The sequence below is a fragment of the Hoplias malabaricus genome, chromosome 2 (genome assembly GCF_029633855.1).
Source record: "Hoplias malabaricus isolate fHopMal1 chromosome 2, fHopMal1.hap1, whole genome shotgun sequence".
NCBI classification, from domain to species: Eukaryota; Metazoa; Chordata; class Actinopteri; order Characiformes; family Erythrinidae; genus Hoplias; species Hoplias malabaricus.
The window spans coordinates 28,905,026-28,923,819 of record NC_089801.1 but is presented as its reverse complement, the minus strand read 5'-3'; the positions used below and the strand labels follow the sequence as shown (position 1 = coordinate 28,923,819).

The window sequence follows — 18,794 nt, the reverse complement described above, 5'->3', positions numbered from 1 at the left end:
TACAAATAAAGATACGGACCTGATAAACCTGATAAACCTGGGACTCCAGGCGCAGCTCCGAGTGGGGAATGTGGACTGTTGTTATTTTTTAAACACTCATTGGACGTAAACATTGTGTGTTATTTCCTGACTCTATACAGCTTAATCTCTACGAAAGAATTCCAGTTATGACACTGGGATATTTTCCATCCCTCCTTTTTTTGTGTGTCCAGATGTGATCTTGAAGAGATTCCGTGACGTTTGTGGACATCCTCAGGCATCTTGATAAAGATTTTCAGATAGCTTATGAAAGACAGAGACGTCGCCAGACGTACAACAACCTTAATATATGCGTGAGTCTCTTCACGCAGCTTATTTTGTAACTACGCTTCTGGACGACAACGTCATTCCCTTTATCTGTATTATTATTTATTCTCCGGCACTTAGGTGGTTCTATTTTTTTTTTGGCCGCGTTTCTTTGGTGAATATCTACATCTCGTGTGTCAGTACTCTTTCCAAATCTGACAATCATATCAGAAAATGCACTGACGTTTCAAAATTAGAACAATCAAATGTGTATCCACACAAACTTTGAATCATAGAGTGTTGGAGGATGAACGCAGATTGATGTAGAAAGCGTAGTCTAATAAGTTTGTGAAATAAAAGTGAGAAATTCAGCTCGACGCCACTTGTGCAATGTGCTGTCGCCTTTAATTCATTTGAACAGAAGCACTTAAAACACAGACAACAGTAAAAGGAACGATGGCACATGATTGTATCCGCTAGAAAACCTAGCAGCGCGGGTATATTTTTGTGGGGAGGAAGATGGGACGGGGGATACATTACAATCCATAGTCAGAGGGATGTAAAATGAGAAAAAATGTCATAAACAATGCTAATACCTCACAAACTATTTTTTTTGTACACAGGTATATCAACAATAAATTAAGGACAGCTCCCCAAGAAGAAACAAACTCCATTATATTTACACGCAATATCCATATGAAATAATTACATAAATATTTTGTAGCTACAGTATATGTCACTATTTACATTATAGTCATTAGAACCATGTCCGTTGGTGTTTAGATTCCCTTTCCCTCTGATAATCTCAATGCTGGGTTCAGTGATGCAGTTCTTGTACCGTAGCCTACAAGTGGGTTTAAACCATTGTAGTAAGTGATGATTGGGACAACATTGGGACTTTTTATAAATGGCTAAAAAAACCTTGGCCCAATATTTACTTTCATTTTACTACCCCCCCCCCCACCCCCCCCCCCCCCCCCACACACACACACACACAATGGTCTTCTCAAACTCTCAATTGTTCCTTCCATGAGGTGGATATATGAACCCGTTATTTAATATTGCAAGCACTGTGTCACTTTTATTGAGCTCTTGGTGTGTATTTGGTAATCCAAAATAATAATAATAATAATAATAATAATAATTAAAAACAAATTCAACCAAAATAAAACAACAAAGACATTTCAATAAACCGAGATTTGTGACGTGTGACATATGACATGCAAACCAGCTTTCCAACTCGTAAAATAATTACTCATTTTATTTCAAACACAGCAGTCTGTATAAGGTAGAAAGAGATATCCAAATAAACTAAAACCATATGGAGAGTGCATATTAAACGAATCCATGGTCACCCCAGCAAGTTGACGTGAAACGTAGGACAGCAGCAGCTTATTCCATCTTCAGGCAAGCTGTTCACTTTCAATACTTCTATGGTATTCTATTGAATTAAGGATAGGGGAAATAGTTCTAGTTGGTATTTTAATTTAACAACAATAACAACAACAACAACAACAACAGAAAAGTCATGTATACAGTCGTGTGCAATAGTTGGTCTACGACCATGTTGTTTGGAGTTTCTAAATGAAAGTAGGGAATTACTGTAAATGGCCTGTTGTGCTAACTGTACTGAAGATTTTTATTTTTCAATATGTGAAACTGAACGTTCTTTTTTCCACTTATCAACAGTGAAAATCAACCATGGTGTTTGACCAACGCTGCCACAACCTTTGCACACGACTGAACTGATTGGATTTGTCTTGTGTTATCACCAAAGTGCATTTGAAAACCTAACGTCCCCTGTTTCTTTTTTTCCCCAATGTAGGTCCGTATTGTAAACCCGCTTTCGCTAGAAGGGCGTCGTCGTACACAATCCGTGTTTGCAGTGTCCGCCGCGGTGGTCACTCAACAGTCTCCGTTGCGGAGCTGACCTCACGGAGAGACGCTCCGCGCTCTCTCCTGCTTTGAGTCCAGTCCGCTGACCAGGCGCTGGATGCTCTGGAGCTCGCTGCTCGAGTCCTTCTCATGCGCCGCTTTGGGCGACAGCGACACAGAGCCCGAGGACATAGTGGACGAGCGACTGGTCACTTCGGAGGTGGAGTCCAGCGCGGCGGACGCGGGGCTCGAGGCCAAGCCGTCCGCCTTCAGGTCAATGGCGCCGCCCCCCGCGGGAGGCACGGCTGTGGTGAGCAGTGTGGTGTCCGGTACGCCGTGCAGGGTGTATGGACTGTAACGGAGGCGCGGACGCACCGCGTTGAGGAACGGGTGGCGGTGAACCGAGGACGAGGCTGCGGAGGAGGCGGCCGCAGCTGCTGCCATATACGTGTACGGGTACGGGAACAGACCTCCGAACGGGGACATGGCCAAGCCCTGCGTGGAGAAGATGGGAGAGATATTTAGACAAAAAAAATCTCTGGCGGTTGAAAACAAACCAAGAACAAACAAACAAATGAAAACTAGCTTCAAGGGAAAGTAGACGATCAGCCACGACATGTTCAGGAGATCATGTCTGATTGTGTAGCCTGGTTTTACACTCGAGCTACGAGGCTAACAAGTAATGGAAGTGTGTGTCACCTCGTATTAGTCTCAGCTCCACTGCCAAACTTTGCATTTAGCTTTGGATATTGGTGTAATTTTTGCGTACATTTCTCTTAAATTGCTAAATTTGATTTTTACTCAAATATTCCTAGACATCGTGGCAATTTTTGATTGAGAACTACCACATTTCCTTAACACTAATGATAAAAACCAGTACACACACTGTACACATGCCCCCAATGTTTTTTAAAAATCACCTTATTGTGATACAACCCAAGCCTGTTAAAATAGACATCATGACTATTTAATGCACTAACGCTTCCATTACTGATAATAGGACATTAGCCCAATCGATAGCTACATTTCGACTAAAATATATTTACAAAAACATCAGCACTTCTGTGTTTTATAAATTTGACAAATTAGTTTTCCTGGAGTATAAATATAAACGTCTAAAAATGTCTTTCATTCACACATCTCAAATACTCTACACAGAATGCAGCAAGCTGGCACCTCTCCAGTGATTACTGTTATAATGCATGTAATGTATATATCTAGACATATAGGATAAATATAGGCAGTGTTTGGTACTCGTGATTTATGAGCAAGGATAAGAGAACTATTAAAACACACTCAAGTCTAAAGCCACACCTTTAGTTATCTAACTCAAAGACAATCATATAGCCATGACAGCTGTGTAAATAGAATACTACAGTGTGGATATCCTAGGACATTTTGTTTCTTTTTTGTTGTTGTTGATTTCCTATTAAATTAATTCAGTTCGTTCACATTTTAAGCTACAGCTTCTGTCCTTGGCTGAGTGGAAATTATTGGAAATAGTATTATATATTGGGTAAAATATGTATGTCCCGTTATAATATAATGACATACTGCTTTTTAAAATTGGTTAATATTTTATATTTTGCTTATTTTTTACAGGACATCTACAAAGGCCCTGTGTGTAAATCACGTCCCCCTCCCAGTCATCAAACCATGCCAATTAACCAGGGGTCTTCCAAATTTACTGACGATGGAGTTTGTCACGTGTTGGACCGTGTTGTACCTGCGAAGCCAGGACGTGTTGCTGCAGATGAAAAGGTAGTCCCGGGCCTCCGGTCAGGCTTTGCGAGGGTGACGCCATGCTGGCCGTGTCCATGGTGCTGACCCCTCCCCCTCCGGTGGACACGGCCGCTAGTAGCGGCCCCATTCCCGCGGTCATGTTGGAGAAGGCGCCCCCCATGTTGAACTGGCCCGGGTGCAGGAGGAACGGATGCGCTCCGCTCAAGTGGTTGAAGAACTGCTGACCAGGGAATCCGAAACTGGGCAGCGGGCCCTGGGTCAAGTGCGCGCCGCTGTCCGTCTGCACGGTCAGCGGCATATAGTCGTCCTTGCTGATGGGCCGCGGCTCTTTGCTTTGGTCGGGCGCCGGACTCTTGATAAGGTCCTCCGCCGAGCGCGTAGTGCTGGAGATGACGGTGACGGGGCTGTGGCGCGAGTCCGCTCTGCTCCTCTCAGTCCGCGGGCCCCGCGACCCCGAGTCGCCTTCGCTGAACGGGTGGTCTCTGCTGTGCGCGCGCTCGTGCTCCTTGGGGTCGTCGCTGGTGGTCGTGGTAGAGATCTTGTTGGTGTCAGGCCCTTCCTTCACGTGCCCGTCTTTGTCGTCCTCGTCGCTGTCCTCGTCACTGTCGCAGAAATCTCCTGTTGTTAAGGATATGTAATGAGTTAATTCGTGTAAAACGGGAACCTGATCAGTAGGAACACACACACACACACACACACACACACACACTCAGAGAGAGAGAGAGAGAGAGAAAGAGAGAGAGAGAGAGAGATACCAAACCCTGTGGCAGGGTTGTAGAAGCTTTTTTGGTGTTTTTATTAACTGGTAAATTTAGTAGTATGCAATACTATAAATATTATTATAGCGTTACTAACCTACAATACACATGTTATATATTTAACACAGGTATTAAAATGTTGGTCCATGACATAGATCACATATACATTATTAAAGTTGCATTATACCTTACATTACATGTTTATAAATGTTATCAATCTAATCAAACATATATTTTAAGAAGAAATGTTAGTAATATATATAGGTTTTATTTAACCTATATGTTATAGGCTATCACACACACACACACACACACACACACACAAGATTATTGGAAATTGTATCTAGCCTACCAATTATTACAGGATTAGTAACCTATAATATAGTTGTTATAAATGCTTTAATACACAAAAATACAGAAATCCGGTCGGATTGTGGTACACTGCACATGATACGTTTTCTTATTATTAAAGTTATATTTAATTATGAAATACACACACACACACACACACACATACAATTCAGTTCAGTAAGCTTTTTTGGCATCATGATCATTCAATTCATGCCAAGTATATATCTATATATATATATATATCTAGAACGAAATACGGCTGAGTTTAATTTTAAACATATATATATATATATATATATATATATATAATACCAGATGTAACACACTCATAACTTTATACATATTTTTATAACATTATGAAGCATTGACTGATTGCAATAATTAATTTACACATTTACACGTCCCCTGTGGGCAGCATTAACGATTAAACAACTTGAAATAAAGAAACACATACACAAATATTTGTAGTGCTCTGACAGATCCTTAGCTGAGTCAGTAACAGGTAGCCCAGCCTGTAACAGGACATTATTTGAAAAGGGGTGAGGGTGGTCTTGTTATAGTATAGGCCTGTGGGCTTTTGAAAAGAGGGGAGGAGGGTGCATGTTAAAGCGTGTTACCTTTTAAGTTCTGCTGACCCGCGGTGGACACCGCGGGAGAAGAGGCCTGGCGAAAGCCCTTGAAGGAGGCCTGTTCTCCCGAGGAGTCGTCGGATGTGCCGTTCTCCTTCTTCTGCTGCTCCTCGTACGAGCGAATGGACTGCAACGCCAACTGTTTCCTGTAGTTCAAAGATAGCACAGGCACACCATTTAAACAGATTAGAAAGTACTGGTATAGTCGCTTGCAGTTCTTGGTTACGTGTTGTGACGTAATACTGTTTCCAAATGCGCTGGGTTAAGTTGTGTTGAATCAGTTTGACAAACAAAATATCGCTTAATTTTATAGGGCAGTGTTACAGACCTCAAAATATGATTTAAATCCATTTATCCTGAAATAAATGTTTGTCTTTAAAACAATGAAGTAATAAATACAAGTGCATAAATTTAAATACAGTAACTTTATTTGAAGTTAGATTACTTTGCATTCAGATTTGTTTATTTGTTAAAAGATATAACCTGATATATGTGGACTGCTATCACTAACACTACTACTACTAATAATGCTACTACTACTGCCAGAATTAGTAGTACTAATTATATTATACTGCTACTTCTACTACTACCATTACTAATGCTTCTACTAGTACAGCTACTATTATTACTAATAATTAAATAAAATTTAATGCAATTAAAACATTTTATTTAGCTGCCACAAGGAGAAGTTGTCAAAGGAACCTATATGTATCAAATGTATTAGTGTATTGATATTATTAGCATGTAGCATTGGTGTGTTGCTAATATTACCATGAAGGAAATATATAATGCTTAAGCTAACAATTTAAAATAATTTCATTATCCTATTTAAACTTTTTCCCCTCACCTTTTCTCTCGTCGTCCATTCCCGGTATCTCGAAAGCCTTTAGCAAATGGATTGTGATCAATTTTCAGCTGTGTTATCTGAAATGCAATGAGTAATAAAGAGTTAATAAGAGTAGCCTGTGTGTTTATACACATCCACGTGATCAGTTTTAGTCTGACTACAGTTTCTCCGTTTATTTACAAATTTATACGTGGCGGGCAATGACTTATTGATGTTTGATCTAAGGATGTGACGCTAATCGCGCGTAAGTTCTTCCTTTGAGCTAAACAAGCCTCGCGAAGAAGTTTTACTGCGTTGGAGTTAATGGAGTTGGTGTTGAACTACACGTTACTTTGCCAAGATCACGCGTGGACTGACTTATTGCCGGTGCCTTTTTCCAATTAATTTTTTCACATTGGCGAACCTAGGTGGCCTGGGGAGCTGTTACCTCCACTCATAAAATACGTTTACATTTACAACCTCGTGACACCCCCACACACAGGCTATTCTGTTATCAGCTGCAGCTACGTAGATAATTACGTAAAATATATTCATCAATAGTCTGAATGGAATACACATATGTAGATGCAGGCGTTTTTTTTCTCAGCTATTCCCCAGACCATAAAACCGATCTACATCCCCTCCCTTCTGGTTACTCTTTCCTCTTTCTCTTACTCTCTCCTACACACACACACACACACACACACACACACACACACACACACTGAAAAAAAAAAACTGGGCTAGTTTGCCAAATACTCGACCCCGTGTGATTAAACATAATTAAGATAACCTGTAAGACATACATTCCTGAAATGTCTACCCATACTCCCAAGGAGTGCTTTTATGATCGTTTGGACCTTACAATATGGAGTACAGACTTACTGTGCTTATAAATCATGTGTAATAAAACTCTTTCACCATTATTGTACACTACAGGCGGCTATCGCGTTCGCCCTTGTTACTAACCGTTTAAGAAACATGCGGACAATTTAGGGTCATATACAAAAAAAAAATAAAAATAAATAAATAAAACAGCTCGACACAAAGACTAAAATCTGACCTTACCTTGTCGTTTTGGTATGCAGTAACAGCGATGAAATCGGTCTCCGGGAAAACGTAAGTCCTAAACGTGCTGTACGGGAGTTTCAGAATGTCGTTAGCTCTCACGATGTGAAATCTTGGCTGGTATTTGTGCATGGAGTTCAGAATCGTCTGCAATAGGAAGAAAAGAAGGCGTGTTGTGATTTTTAAGGTGCGATTTCAGATTGCAGCAGTAGCTGAAAGATTTACCATGCGACACCCTGCTACAACCCCCTCCCTTTTCCTTTGCTCTAACAAGCCGAGGCCTAGCAGACTTCATTCAGCTAAGCTTTTCCACTCGAGTGAAACGAATGATTTCTGCTTAAGCTTTCGACATGGCAGTGAAAGTATACAGTGTTTCAATGAGCACACATTTGGGGATATTGTATAATGACACGCTTTGTGGAATTTCTGAGTGGAAATAGGAATAGTCATATATGGGGAACAACTTTATTACGGCTCTTTTCTGCAAAACCTTTGGGTAAAAATTCAGTGTATTTGCTGTGGACTGAAAAAAACTGAAAAAAAAAAACATTAGTGCACAAGCCACATTTTAAACCCACACACTCGTTATGATATGTTTAGCAAATGATACAAAGTGTGGTAAAATGTGCAGGAGTGTTTTCTTTAGAGGATGTGTTCTCTCATTTTCACTTAAAAATGAAAAAAAAAACATACGGCAATTGATCAAGGTGTGTGTGATTATTATTTTTTTTTACAGATGACAGTGTAAAGACTGTAGACAGGGATAACAATTGCAAGGAAAAAATATATTAAGAATAATCATAATTAAAAGCAATTGAACAGAAAGTCATATCAACACTAATAACAATAAGAAGTAAATGCCACTTACAAATCCATGCTTGTCGGAGATGTTGTTGGTCAGTTTAAGTTTGTGAAAGTTGACGACTTTGGACATCCACTGCTCGCCAGTGGCCGGACTGTCGGGGTGAATGTACATCCGCTTTGGCATTTCGGGGTCAGCCTTGCCTGCCACCATCCAACGCGAGTTGTGAAATTTATACCTACAGTCATCAGCCGCTACGATGTCCATCAACAGAATATATTTGGCTTTCTTGTCCAAGCCAGTGCACCTCACTTTAAACGGAGGGAACATTCGCCTGCAAGGAGCAGAAATATGAGAATATATATAAACAAGCTAAATTAATTCAGTATAACCTGCTGAGTTTTGTGGATATACGATTCAAGTTTGGATAAACCTAATGGGCAGAGATGGGAAATACTTAGGTAGGAAATGCAGGATTATTCTGGCTTGCTCTGCCTCCATGGGAAGGCCTAACCCTCAGTCAAGAATGTCTTCACTTCTATTTCTTTCCTCACCAGGACGACAAATCAAAACAGCCATTCGAAAATCACGCGATGTTTACATTGAAAAACAACAACAACAACAAACCCCTATTTTCAAAAAATTGAAACAGGGTTATTTTGCTAAACGTATGACGTAATTTTAAAACTAAGATATTTTCAAGACAAAGCAACCATAAATGCACTAAAATAGCTCCCGACTGACAAATGAGCTCTAGGCAGTGACTAATGCCGTCATAAAATATGATTAGATTCGATTGTTGCTATGGGCGAATTCAAAGCAGCGTTTATAGTATAGGTTGGGTTACGTTTGAGAATTGTAAAGATTACATCGACATGCTAGGTGCTCGTATATTGATAATAGGCCACATAAAATCATTCAAAACTATGTGTGACTATTTCATACGCTGATAAGAGCTAGACGAAATAAACGAGTCCAGTCCGAAACTATAAGTCGCTCAAAAGTGAAAAAGTCCACAGGCGAATGCAAAAGTTCTGCTGGTTAAATGAGTGAAAATATGCTACAAAAATGACATAGTTTCTCAGCAAAATTAAATCAAATGTATCTGTAAAATTCAACATAAAAATACACAAGCTATTAATTGCCTCACGTTTAAGGTTTTCCTGATATTATTTTCAGTTTAGTAAAATCTAAATCAGCGATGGAGCATGAACATATACAGAGGCGTGTACTTATTTTCACTCAGAAAATCAACAAAAGCTTGTGGTTTGACCAGGGGCGCCCAACTTTCGCAGGCGTCTGTAACTCAGATCAATAAATCAGTGCAGTCAATGCAGACAGTCTCCGTGTCTCCTGATAAGTCCAAACACGATCAACTCTCAATTCTGAACTGAACCCAAATTTTGTTTTCGATCACCATTTTACAATAAGACTCCTTTATACATTGTTAAAGAATGGTTTACAAAGAGTTTATTAACGGCTGTTAATAAGGTCATAAACACCTTGAAAAATAATTCATATACAACCACAATACATGGATAAAAGCGTAACAGTGAACAGTGACCTGTTGCTTGCCAAGTGAGCTCACAGTCATTGGTCAGTCTCTGCTCTGGTTATTACAGTTAGTCCTTCTCGTCATTCAGAATTATATCTGTCAGGTTAATCAAATATTTATATTAATATTCATCAGAAAAACAGATGAGCGTTGCTCTGTTTATTAGCAATTTATAAACATTTTATAAGAATTATTGTATTTGAGTGTTATAGTATAAATATTGTAATTATCAGAAATAATTTTATATACAATATTTCATTAGTTCTTTTTTATTAATTGGTTTGAATTTTATTATATTTGTGTAGAATATTTTTGCTCCCTTCCTTTCTATTCCTTCCCACAGTTGTTTTCCCCTGGTACCTTGAACCTGGTATATGAGTGCTAATTTATGGTTTATAACTATTTATTCATGATTTCTAGCTGTGTATGATTGAATTTATAACCTGTAATAAACAAATTTAAAGCCATTAATAGACTGTAATATGTGTACAGTATTTACTATACTGTACCTGTATCTTTATTCTAAACTGGAAAATCTAATATTGGTCGACTCTTAAACTCCCAACTTTTATTTTATTTTATAACTTATTTTTTCCCTCGTAAATAGCGTCATGTTTACCTTCCTGATTTGGTGATGACCATTTCGGTTCCGCACTTATGGAAGAGCTCCCACAGTTCCTTGGCTTCCAGGTGCACTTTGGGGTCGTCCTCCACCTCCTCGTCGGGCTCGAGGCTCTTCAGAGGGCGGAGGTGCGCCGCAGCCGCGGCAGCAGCAGCGGCGGCGGCCTGGTGGCCCAAAGACGAGAAGTGCAGGCCGCTGTCCGCGGCGCTCATCAGCTGCTCCATTATGGGTTTCCCCAGCGCGCCTGGCAGCGACAGAGAGCCGCTCGGGGGTAGCGCCAAAGCGGGGAAGAAGGGTGGCTGCTGCCCCAGCATGGCGCTCATCGCGAAGTCCGGAGCGCGGTGAGGCAAGAACGGGTGATACGCCATGCTCGAGCCTTGGATGACTGGATCTCTCATCGGGAAGCTCATTCAAGGCCCCGCGCTTCTCAGAGTACGTTGTGTCTCAAAGGGGAAAATGTTTAGGGTTCTAGCTGGTGGTCTACTTCTCCAGGCTTTAGAGGTATTCTAAAAACAAGAAGCGGAGGTTGTGTTGTGTTGACGGCAGTTCTTTTATCCAGTCTTTTCGAAGTTTTCCACCAGTAAACAAAAACAAAAACCCCAAACAAACACAAAACCGTAAGGCCTTAAAGGGAACTAAGGCTGTGACTAGGGCTCATACTTCATCCAGTTTTGAGAGGGTCCTCCAGCAACAACAAGCCCTTACTAGTGCTCTTACTTACGATTTTAGAGGTCCCCACAAATGCAAGCAAGAACCTACTACTCTGATTCGACCTAGAGGTCTTTACTGTATCCAGAAGTTTAGTCCCTCAAGTCCCATAAGACTTACGTTCTGCCTAGAAAGGAACTCGTACTCTCTTCAGTTTTCATTTAATTTTAAAGTCCTCCGCGAAGAAATCTCCAGCAAATAATTAATCATCCACTGTCCCGCGCTGCTTTATTCGTTAAACGGTTGCCCACCAAATTGGCTGCAAAAGAAAGCGAAGAGAAAAGGGGCCATCCATTAAATCTTCACTGTGCACTCTGTCTTCGAAGGCGTCGGCGCGTGCATGTGTGTGTTGAGTGTGTGTTGAGTGTGTGTGTGTGTGGGACGCTTAAGTCAAAGCAACAGCCAAAGCGATCGCGCCACTCCGATCCCGTTCAAAGTCGACATTGCTTCAGCGCGCGCCTTCAGGATCTCCGCGACCCTCGATGGTCGACCCTTCCTCTCGTTCGGCTAGTTCCTCGCGCGGGGACACTCTCTCCTTCCTGGCTGATCCGCGCGTACGCACATTTCCGTGAGTGGGATTCGGAGTTGGAGTTCGAGGCAAGGCGAGGCGAGCGCGAGGGGAGGCGAGGCGAACGCGAGGCACACGAGACGCTGCCGCCGCTTCTAGTGAACTGCGTAAAGCTCGCGGCGGCGCGGCGGCGCGGACGTGTGGACGCTCGCCTCGCGTTGATTGGCTCTTTGACGCTTTCGGGACCAATTGCGCGCCTCTGGAGGCGTGGTTTTAACAGCTCGCGGTGGAGGGTGGAGGGGAGAAGACTGAAGACTTTATAAAAAGGTGTTTGGGAAGTCGGCGGCTGCGGCGGGAACGGCGCTGCATCGCTGCGTGTCGTGTGAACCGGCGCCGACGTCATGAGCTATGAACGATGGAGGGGCGAAGAGCGCGAGGGGGTGGGGGGGGGCAGCCAACGCTAAAGCCCAGCAAAGCCTCAGCCGCGTGCAACGTCAGCGCCTTCTCTTCTTACAAATAAAAATGAAATCCATATATTCATAATTCTATATTTCTGTTCAATACGTTATAGGCAAATCATGTATTAATTATAGGAAAATATAATAACAGTCTCACGTGCATAATCATCACTAGTCCAAGCTAAAATATCGCTCAGTATTTTGGGGTCAGCATTCTGATACTTTTTAATCGACTGGTCCAAAATGCGACCCATTTACAACGAGACTGCCCTTGTAAATCGTTTATTAATGGTTTATAATTAGTTTATTAATTATAATTAGTTTATAAACACCACAATAGTGACATATGTACTTACCTCTGTAAGTATCATATTTGCAAGTTTCATTTATCAGATATTATTCTCATTATTTGTGTTATAGTATTCTGCTTATTAGTGATTTTCAAAAGTTTTAAACTCGTTAGAAAATATTTATAAAGCATTTATAAAATTAGTTTTATTTTAAAGCGGTACTTCCTACATTTTGGGACGTATATTTTGTTTCTATTGAAAATAAATGAAATAGTTTCACTGGATTTTAAAAACAAGGTGAGATTGTTTTTGCTTTTAACCCAATTTTCTTTCCCTTTCCATTTGTTTATTTATTTATTTATAATTTTTTTTTGCACAAAGTTTGAACGTTTCTCTTCATCGCATTTCTGTGGTGTATGTGCTTGCAACAGTTGCCTGAATCAAATCATCATCATCATCATCATCATCATCCTCATCTTTGTCACCCTCATTATCTTTCCTCCATTATCTCTTGTGCTCGCTGTGTGTGTGTGTGCGTGCGTGCGCGCGTGCGTGTCTGTATCGCGTAGATGTACAGATCTGTGCATTATGAGCGCGCCTTTTGGACACGTTTAATGGGTGATGAGAGTCTTTGCCCAGTCATAAAAATACTGTCTATCGTCGCAAAATCAGACACTCGTTCTTTCTGGATATTTGAGTTGATTCGTGACTGGGTTGAGATTCTCCCCGGAGATCCCCGCCCAACGTGGTCCAATTATATTAACCCTATTCTATTCTTAATATTTTAAACATTTGGACCAGGATCTATTTACAAACGCCGAGCTGATCCACTGCTAGAATGTCGCAAACACCGCAAGGGCTGGGACGCGAAGACTAGATCTAATTACTGCAAACTCATATCGAGGTTGGGTTGTGTGCACATGACAAGTCTTCTGTTTAACGTTGGAGACGAACACACATGGCCGGATTCATTTGCACGTAAATAACGTTTGTTGTTCTAGCAGTCACCAAATTATTGGACATCACACTGGACGATGAGCTGGACCTCCACATTTGGTGAGACTCTACAGCACAGAAACAGTATATTCAGTTACAAAGTTGGGCCCTGATGTTATAACACCTTTAAAGGCTAACCTAATCCTTGCCCACTTAAAAGGCTTATGAAATTAACCCAACATGTCGTTATGAGGTGTAGATCCTGTAGTGGAAGACATATTGATGTTATATGGATCTCTGAACTATGCACAGCCATTTTTATGTATGAAAAATCTTAACCAGGAAATCATTTAAATGTAGAATACTGTTAGTAAAACCTTTCACAGGGTTCTTGGAATTTTTAAATTAACCAGAGTAATCTTCAGTTGTAGTGAAGGGTGCATAAACACAATTCAGTTGTTTACTCCACTGGATTTTGTACACACTTAAAAGCATTTTCTATGTAGTACTATGTTAAATTATAATACTATGGTTTTTAGTGGTATACAGCAGCGTTTCCATCCTAGATAAGTACAATTAAAACATACAGAGAACAATTTATGCATTCACAACATTCTACAAACGATGATTATGGTTCTAATGATTGCTTTTCATTGCACAAGGCCAGATACAAACAGATACAATTTTCTTTTCCCAAAACACATTTCACTGGAGTAAACACAATATATACATTTGAAGAACTTCTATAATTATTAAATAATCAATATGGTCTAAAGAACCTTTATTAACCCAAAAAGGTTCTTCTATGACATCACTAAGATATAGCTTTGTGGCAATAACTATTTAAGAATGATAATTTTTAATGGGTTGGGCTCCATACTTTTAAGAATAGTATTTACTTTGTCAGAGGTCTGCCATTTACCAAAACATATTGTCAAAATCTGCACATGAATAGTGGAATTAAATACAGTGTTTTTTAAGTTGCTGTGAACTTTGTGAGCTGCTCTGCTTAATCATTGTGTGAGGAGTACAGCCTACGTCTTATGTGCAAGTGTGTTTGTTTGGGACCTCAAGCCCATCCTAGTTTCATGGCTGTCTTTTGGACATCTCACCCCTGTTCGCAGAACCTTCCCTTTTAGCCAGAGGTGTCACTAGGTAGCAGTGTTGACCCAGGGCCACCCAACAGCACCATCTCATTTTCAAAATCCACCAGGCTTAATTAAGTAAGCAAGCATCGGAGAACAGTCAATACACTGTCTAAAGTTTTACAGGGTTTGGACTCTCAGGACTCGGAGTGGCCATAAAACACCAAGTCCAACATGGCTGATTGATGGGAACTGTGGGTCAATACTCCATATAAAGGCACTGAATGTGTACATAAAGAAAATCCCTCCAAAATACTCTGTGTTGGGCAAACGTGTAAGGCAAGATCACCAAATGGTGGACCTTGGTCCAGATCTGGATTGATTATGTGTTTCTGTCCGGATATGTGACCAATTTGTAATAACTTAATTAGAATAGTTAAATATCATTCATGAATATTTATTTATTTGTTTTTTTTTTGTTTGTCAGTTGTGGCAATGGACAACTTACACAGCTAATTCGGGCCAGTCAAACTATTTGGTGATCAATGACAAGTTCACTAGGAAGAGCAAGAGGTATGTGTGAGTGAGGTCACGATAGCTAGCTACAAAATAAATTCAAAGAAGTATTAGTTTAAAAATGTATGAAACAGTTTGTGGTCTTCCTTTCTGCAGCCGGTTTTAAACCAGTGGCGTTAACCAAAAGGAGCACTGTAACTTTTACCGTAAATTAAAAAAAAAAAACACGTGACGCAAGTATGACTTTTATTTTGTGAATGAGTCGTTTACTGAGCTTAATGTGGGGTCGTGTGTGTTTAACTTGAGGTCGTTTACCAACTGGAAACACAGTGAGAGGTGATAAACTGGATAAAGGGAGTCAAAACAGGGAATGAAAATCCTCTACTGCACAAATCAAAGAAGATACGTCACAGAGAGAAGACGTTAGTAGGTCTGTAGTCTGCACATTGTTTGTTTTTATCGCGCTCTGTTCCCTCGCGATTGTTGTTAAATCCCCTGACATCACTTCCTGTATTTGGTTAGTTTAGATTATTTTGGTTTGTGTTGCATTCATACTTGAAACGAATCACACCAGATTTCTTTTAGAAACGGACTGAGACCCACCTGCTCCGACAGCCTTGGTCCGCTTGTTAGGTGCGCACCAGAGTTCGAAAGGGAGCGTTCACACTTACTTAAACAACCAAAGCTGACATGTCTGAACACACCCTTAATTGAACTCCAGCGGTATAAGGTTTGGCCAGTACAATGAGGCCAAGTGTGTACTGTAGTTTACGCTGGTTTTGACATAAATTCTTTATGTAATTTGTCATGAAACTGTACTATTTTACCCAGTGATGCCATTAGTCTTCTTTATTAGAACTTTTGAGAGAAGTTTTTTAATATCCTCGCAACAAATAACTGCAAATTGCGTCTTTATTATTAAGAAGTCTTGCTAATTATTTTGCATAATACTTACAGAATTCTAAATGACAGTGCAGAAGGCAGGACTACCAACAGTAACCAGCTCCGACTGGAATGAATGATCACAACTCATCGCACTTGACATGAGAGAGTGAATCGGTCAATAAGGAATGGCCTATGAGTTATGGTGTCTGTAAAGTCATACATGTACAGTGTGACTTGTGTGTGTCCACCTCCCATTGAAATACACTTCATCCTCTTGTCTGTAAGACATTGTAATGACAGATGCTTTGTGAGTGCTTAGCCCCAGCCACATCTTCCCTTCCTTAGCGCATATCAATAATTGGGAACTGATTAATGGCCATTGCAAATGTAAATGGAGATGTTGCAATGAAGCTGTCTACAGTAGGGCCTTCCACATGATTCACTTTACCTGTCAATGACTCAGACCTGTCTATCATTTTTATTCCAGTCCACCCTTGCTTTCATCGCTTTGCGCAATAACTTGTTAGCGGTATTGATGGAAACTATTTTAGTTAATTAGGGGATGTGTCCATTGACTTCTTTCAGTGAGATCCATTGACGTCTGAGAGATGTCTGAGAGACGTACATGACTAAAGGCAAGGGAACCCTGCTCATACAGTTGACTCAAGGTACTAGAGTGTGAAGAAGTATGCTAAAAAGCTAATTTAAGATTGTGCTCAATTATACCACTAAGAAGTAGCAAAAATATGAATACAAATTATCATCTCTCCATAAAGTGCAGAGCTAGAGATGAAGAGTCAAACTGCTTTGTAGTCCTTGACGGAAGAATTTTTTACATCACAGAGTGGGCTCCCCATATAGGGGTGGCCATATTGGAAAAACAGGTTTCGTACATATTCTGTCTTTTTCAGCCAAGATATAATGTGAATTAAATTCACTGGAGGAATTAATTCATAAATTTTGGGACAGTGGCTCATTATAATGGCCACAGAAGGGTCTGCCTTTTTTATTTATATATTTGACATGAAATAATATTCATTAATATGAGCATTAATTAAACATGTTTATCAGTTAAGATGGCATTGTAGCATGAGAAAACACTAACCAATCTTCTTATGTGTGGAGAACTACTTGTATTTTTTTGTTTCTAAGGCATGCCTTATGATGGGCCCCCAGTTTAGAGTGGTACTTGTGGGAAGATGTGCATTCTGCATAACCTCATGATTAGCTTGTTAACAATGGCATTTACCTGTGGTTTAATGTGAGATGATTCAATGTAGAAGTTTAAAAACTAATATAATCACACAATATTTTTCAATGATTTCAAAGTTTTCAAATTTGTGCTTCTGAAAAATACCTCATGGGCAGTTCATACCTGAAATGATTTTGAATACCCTTCTTGTGTCTTGAGAGTTTGTTTATGAAATTTTCCCTGAACCCCTGGATCCCATCACCACTACTGTAATGGGTTAATCATATGTGAGCACTCTGATTGCATTTGGTCACATTGTAATGACTGAAGTATGCAGCCGCTTCGATGATGAAACCAAGAGAATCCCCATTAGTGTGGCTTGTTTAATCTGGACTCATTAGGTAGTCTTCAAGTTGTGGCTATCTCATCTAGAATCTTCTTTGTAGTCAGAGCTAAGGGACCCATGTTCTTGTAGCCGACATATGCCGTGAATGCAGCTGGTGTGTTTTCTAAATAAAGACAGCTGTATTTTCTTTGCTAGCTTAGAGTCAGTTGATGCTAATCTGGAAGAGTTTGCACTGACTTTGCAGAGCTCCATTTCCTTTCAAAGTGCAGAGCTTAGGAAGTCCTGAAAGTGACACATGCCAGAATAGGAGGGCATGCCTATATCGGTTAATATGTGCCTAATATGAGTCCTCTTGAGTTACAGTGGCTTGGTATTTATGTGGAGACACACACCTTTGAAATGGAGACTAGAAGGCAGCCATTAAGGAGATCACTGCTCCACAGCTTTTTAAAGGACAGATTTATCGGTTGCTGGGTTGGTACATGCAGTTCCTTTAACAACATGCTCTTGCCCAAAGTCCCATGGTTATCTTTTCTGTTATTGGCCATTATACATCTCGGTGGAATGCCTAAAAAAATCATAATAAATAGCACCAGTTATGCTCAGGACTTAGCTGATGTTGTTTAATGCCAGTGCCTCAGGAGTTACCAGCCAAAACACTAAGATCTGGGCTTCATTTGCTAGCATAGTAACCCTAATTATAACAGCAAGTATACACAGTGGTACATGTCTTTTTCTTTCTGCTAATTGTGTACTTCCATTCCATGAGCTCCCTCAACCATAGTTTTGAATGGAAGTGTTTATTATGCAGGAAAGAGGATCGCACACTACCTATACGTTTAGTCTGCATTCAATTGTAGGAGCAGCAGACCTTTATACTGTGGCAGGTAATGACTTAATGCTGCAAACTTGTTCACAGTGCCAAGTGCTCCTTTATTCGTTTTAAGAGAAAATCTTGGGCCTCTTGTTGTTTCCTTGTCTGGAGGCCATATGACCTGGCAATGAGACAAGGCTGGAGCTAGAGGGCATGCTAGATACTGTACATATGAGCCCCACGTAGGCTCTAGTGAGCCTGATTCTCAGTAGGAAATAAGATGATGAAAATCTATGTAAAAATTTTAAATCAGTGACCGATTGGCATCATGAACTTGTTACGGTCTTACTTCAGAATTTAGCTTGGAAAGTCTCTGATGTCGCTGATCCTCATGCTTTGCAGTTTTATAAGAAAGGTTTTACACTTCTAAGCGTCGTGATACGTGTTTATTTTGGTTTTCACTAAAGCATTTTTGACTCTTTCTTCAGCAGGCCAAAAAAACAGTCTAAAGATTTATTTCACCACATCTCTTTCCAAGAAAT

General features: G+C 40.3%; 1 protein-coding gene and 1 long non-coding RNA gene across 2 annotated transcripts in view; one reads left to right on the top strand and one right to left on the bottom strand.

Moving 5' to 3' along the window:
• Positions 1 to 1,291: 1,291 nt before the first annotated feature.
• Positions 1,292 to 11,811, bottom strand: tbx3a (T-box transcription factor 3a). The gene is made up of 7 exons (XM_066659753.1): positions 10,512 to 11,811; positions 8,404 to 8,671; positions 7,536 to 7,682; positions 6,489 to 6,565; positions 5,630 to 5,787; positions 3,887 to 4,521; positions 1,292 to 2,655 (listed from the first exon to the last, which is right to left on the bottom strand). The coding sequence occupies exons 1-7, from the start codon at positions 10,922 to 10,924 to the stop codon at positions 2,218 to 2,220; spliced, it is 2,136 nt and encodes a 711-aa protein (XP_066515850.1). The 5' UTR covers positions 10,925 to 11,811; the 3' UTR covers positions 1,292 to 2,217.
• Positions 11,812 to 15,305: 3,494 nt separating this feature from the next.
• Positions 15,306 to 18,794, top strand: part of LOC136674601 (uncharacterized) — a 67,296-nt gene continuing 63,807 nt past the window's right edge. Inside the window, exon 1 of the long non-coding RNA XR_010796071.1 lies at positions 15,306 to 15,445. This is a non-coding gene — a long non-coding RNA (uncharacterized lncRNA). The remainder of the gene's footprint in view (positions 15,446 to 18,794) is intronic.

What these genes read in the sequence shown, in the direction of transcription:
- tbx3a (XM_066659753.1), bottom strand. Translation starts at nt 10,924, where the DNA reads ATGAGCTTCCCGATGAGAGATCCAGTCATCCAAGGCTCGAGCATGGCG. An exon ending in GTCATCACCAAATCAGGAAG is followed by an intron (nt 8,672 to 10,511) that starts GTAAACATGACG and finishes TGCTCCTTGCAG; the next exon opens with GCGAATGTTCCCTCCGTTTA. An exon ending in AATGGACGACGAGAGAAAAG is followed by an intron (nt 5,788 to 6,488) that starts GTGAGGGGAAAA and finishes TTTGAACTACAG; the next exon opens with GAAACAGTTGGCGTTGCAGT.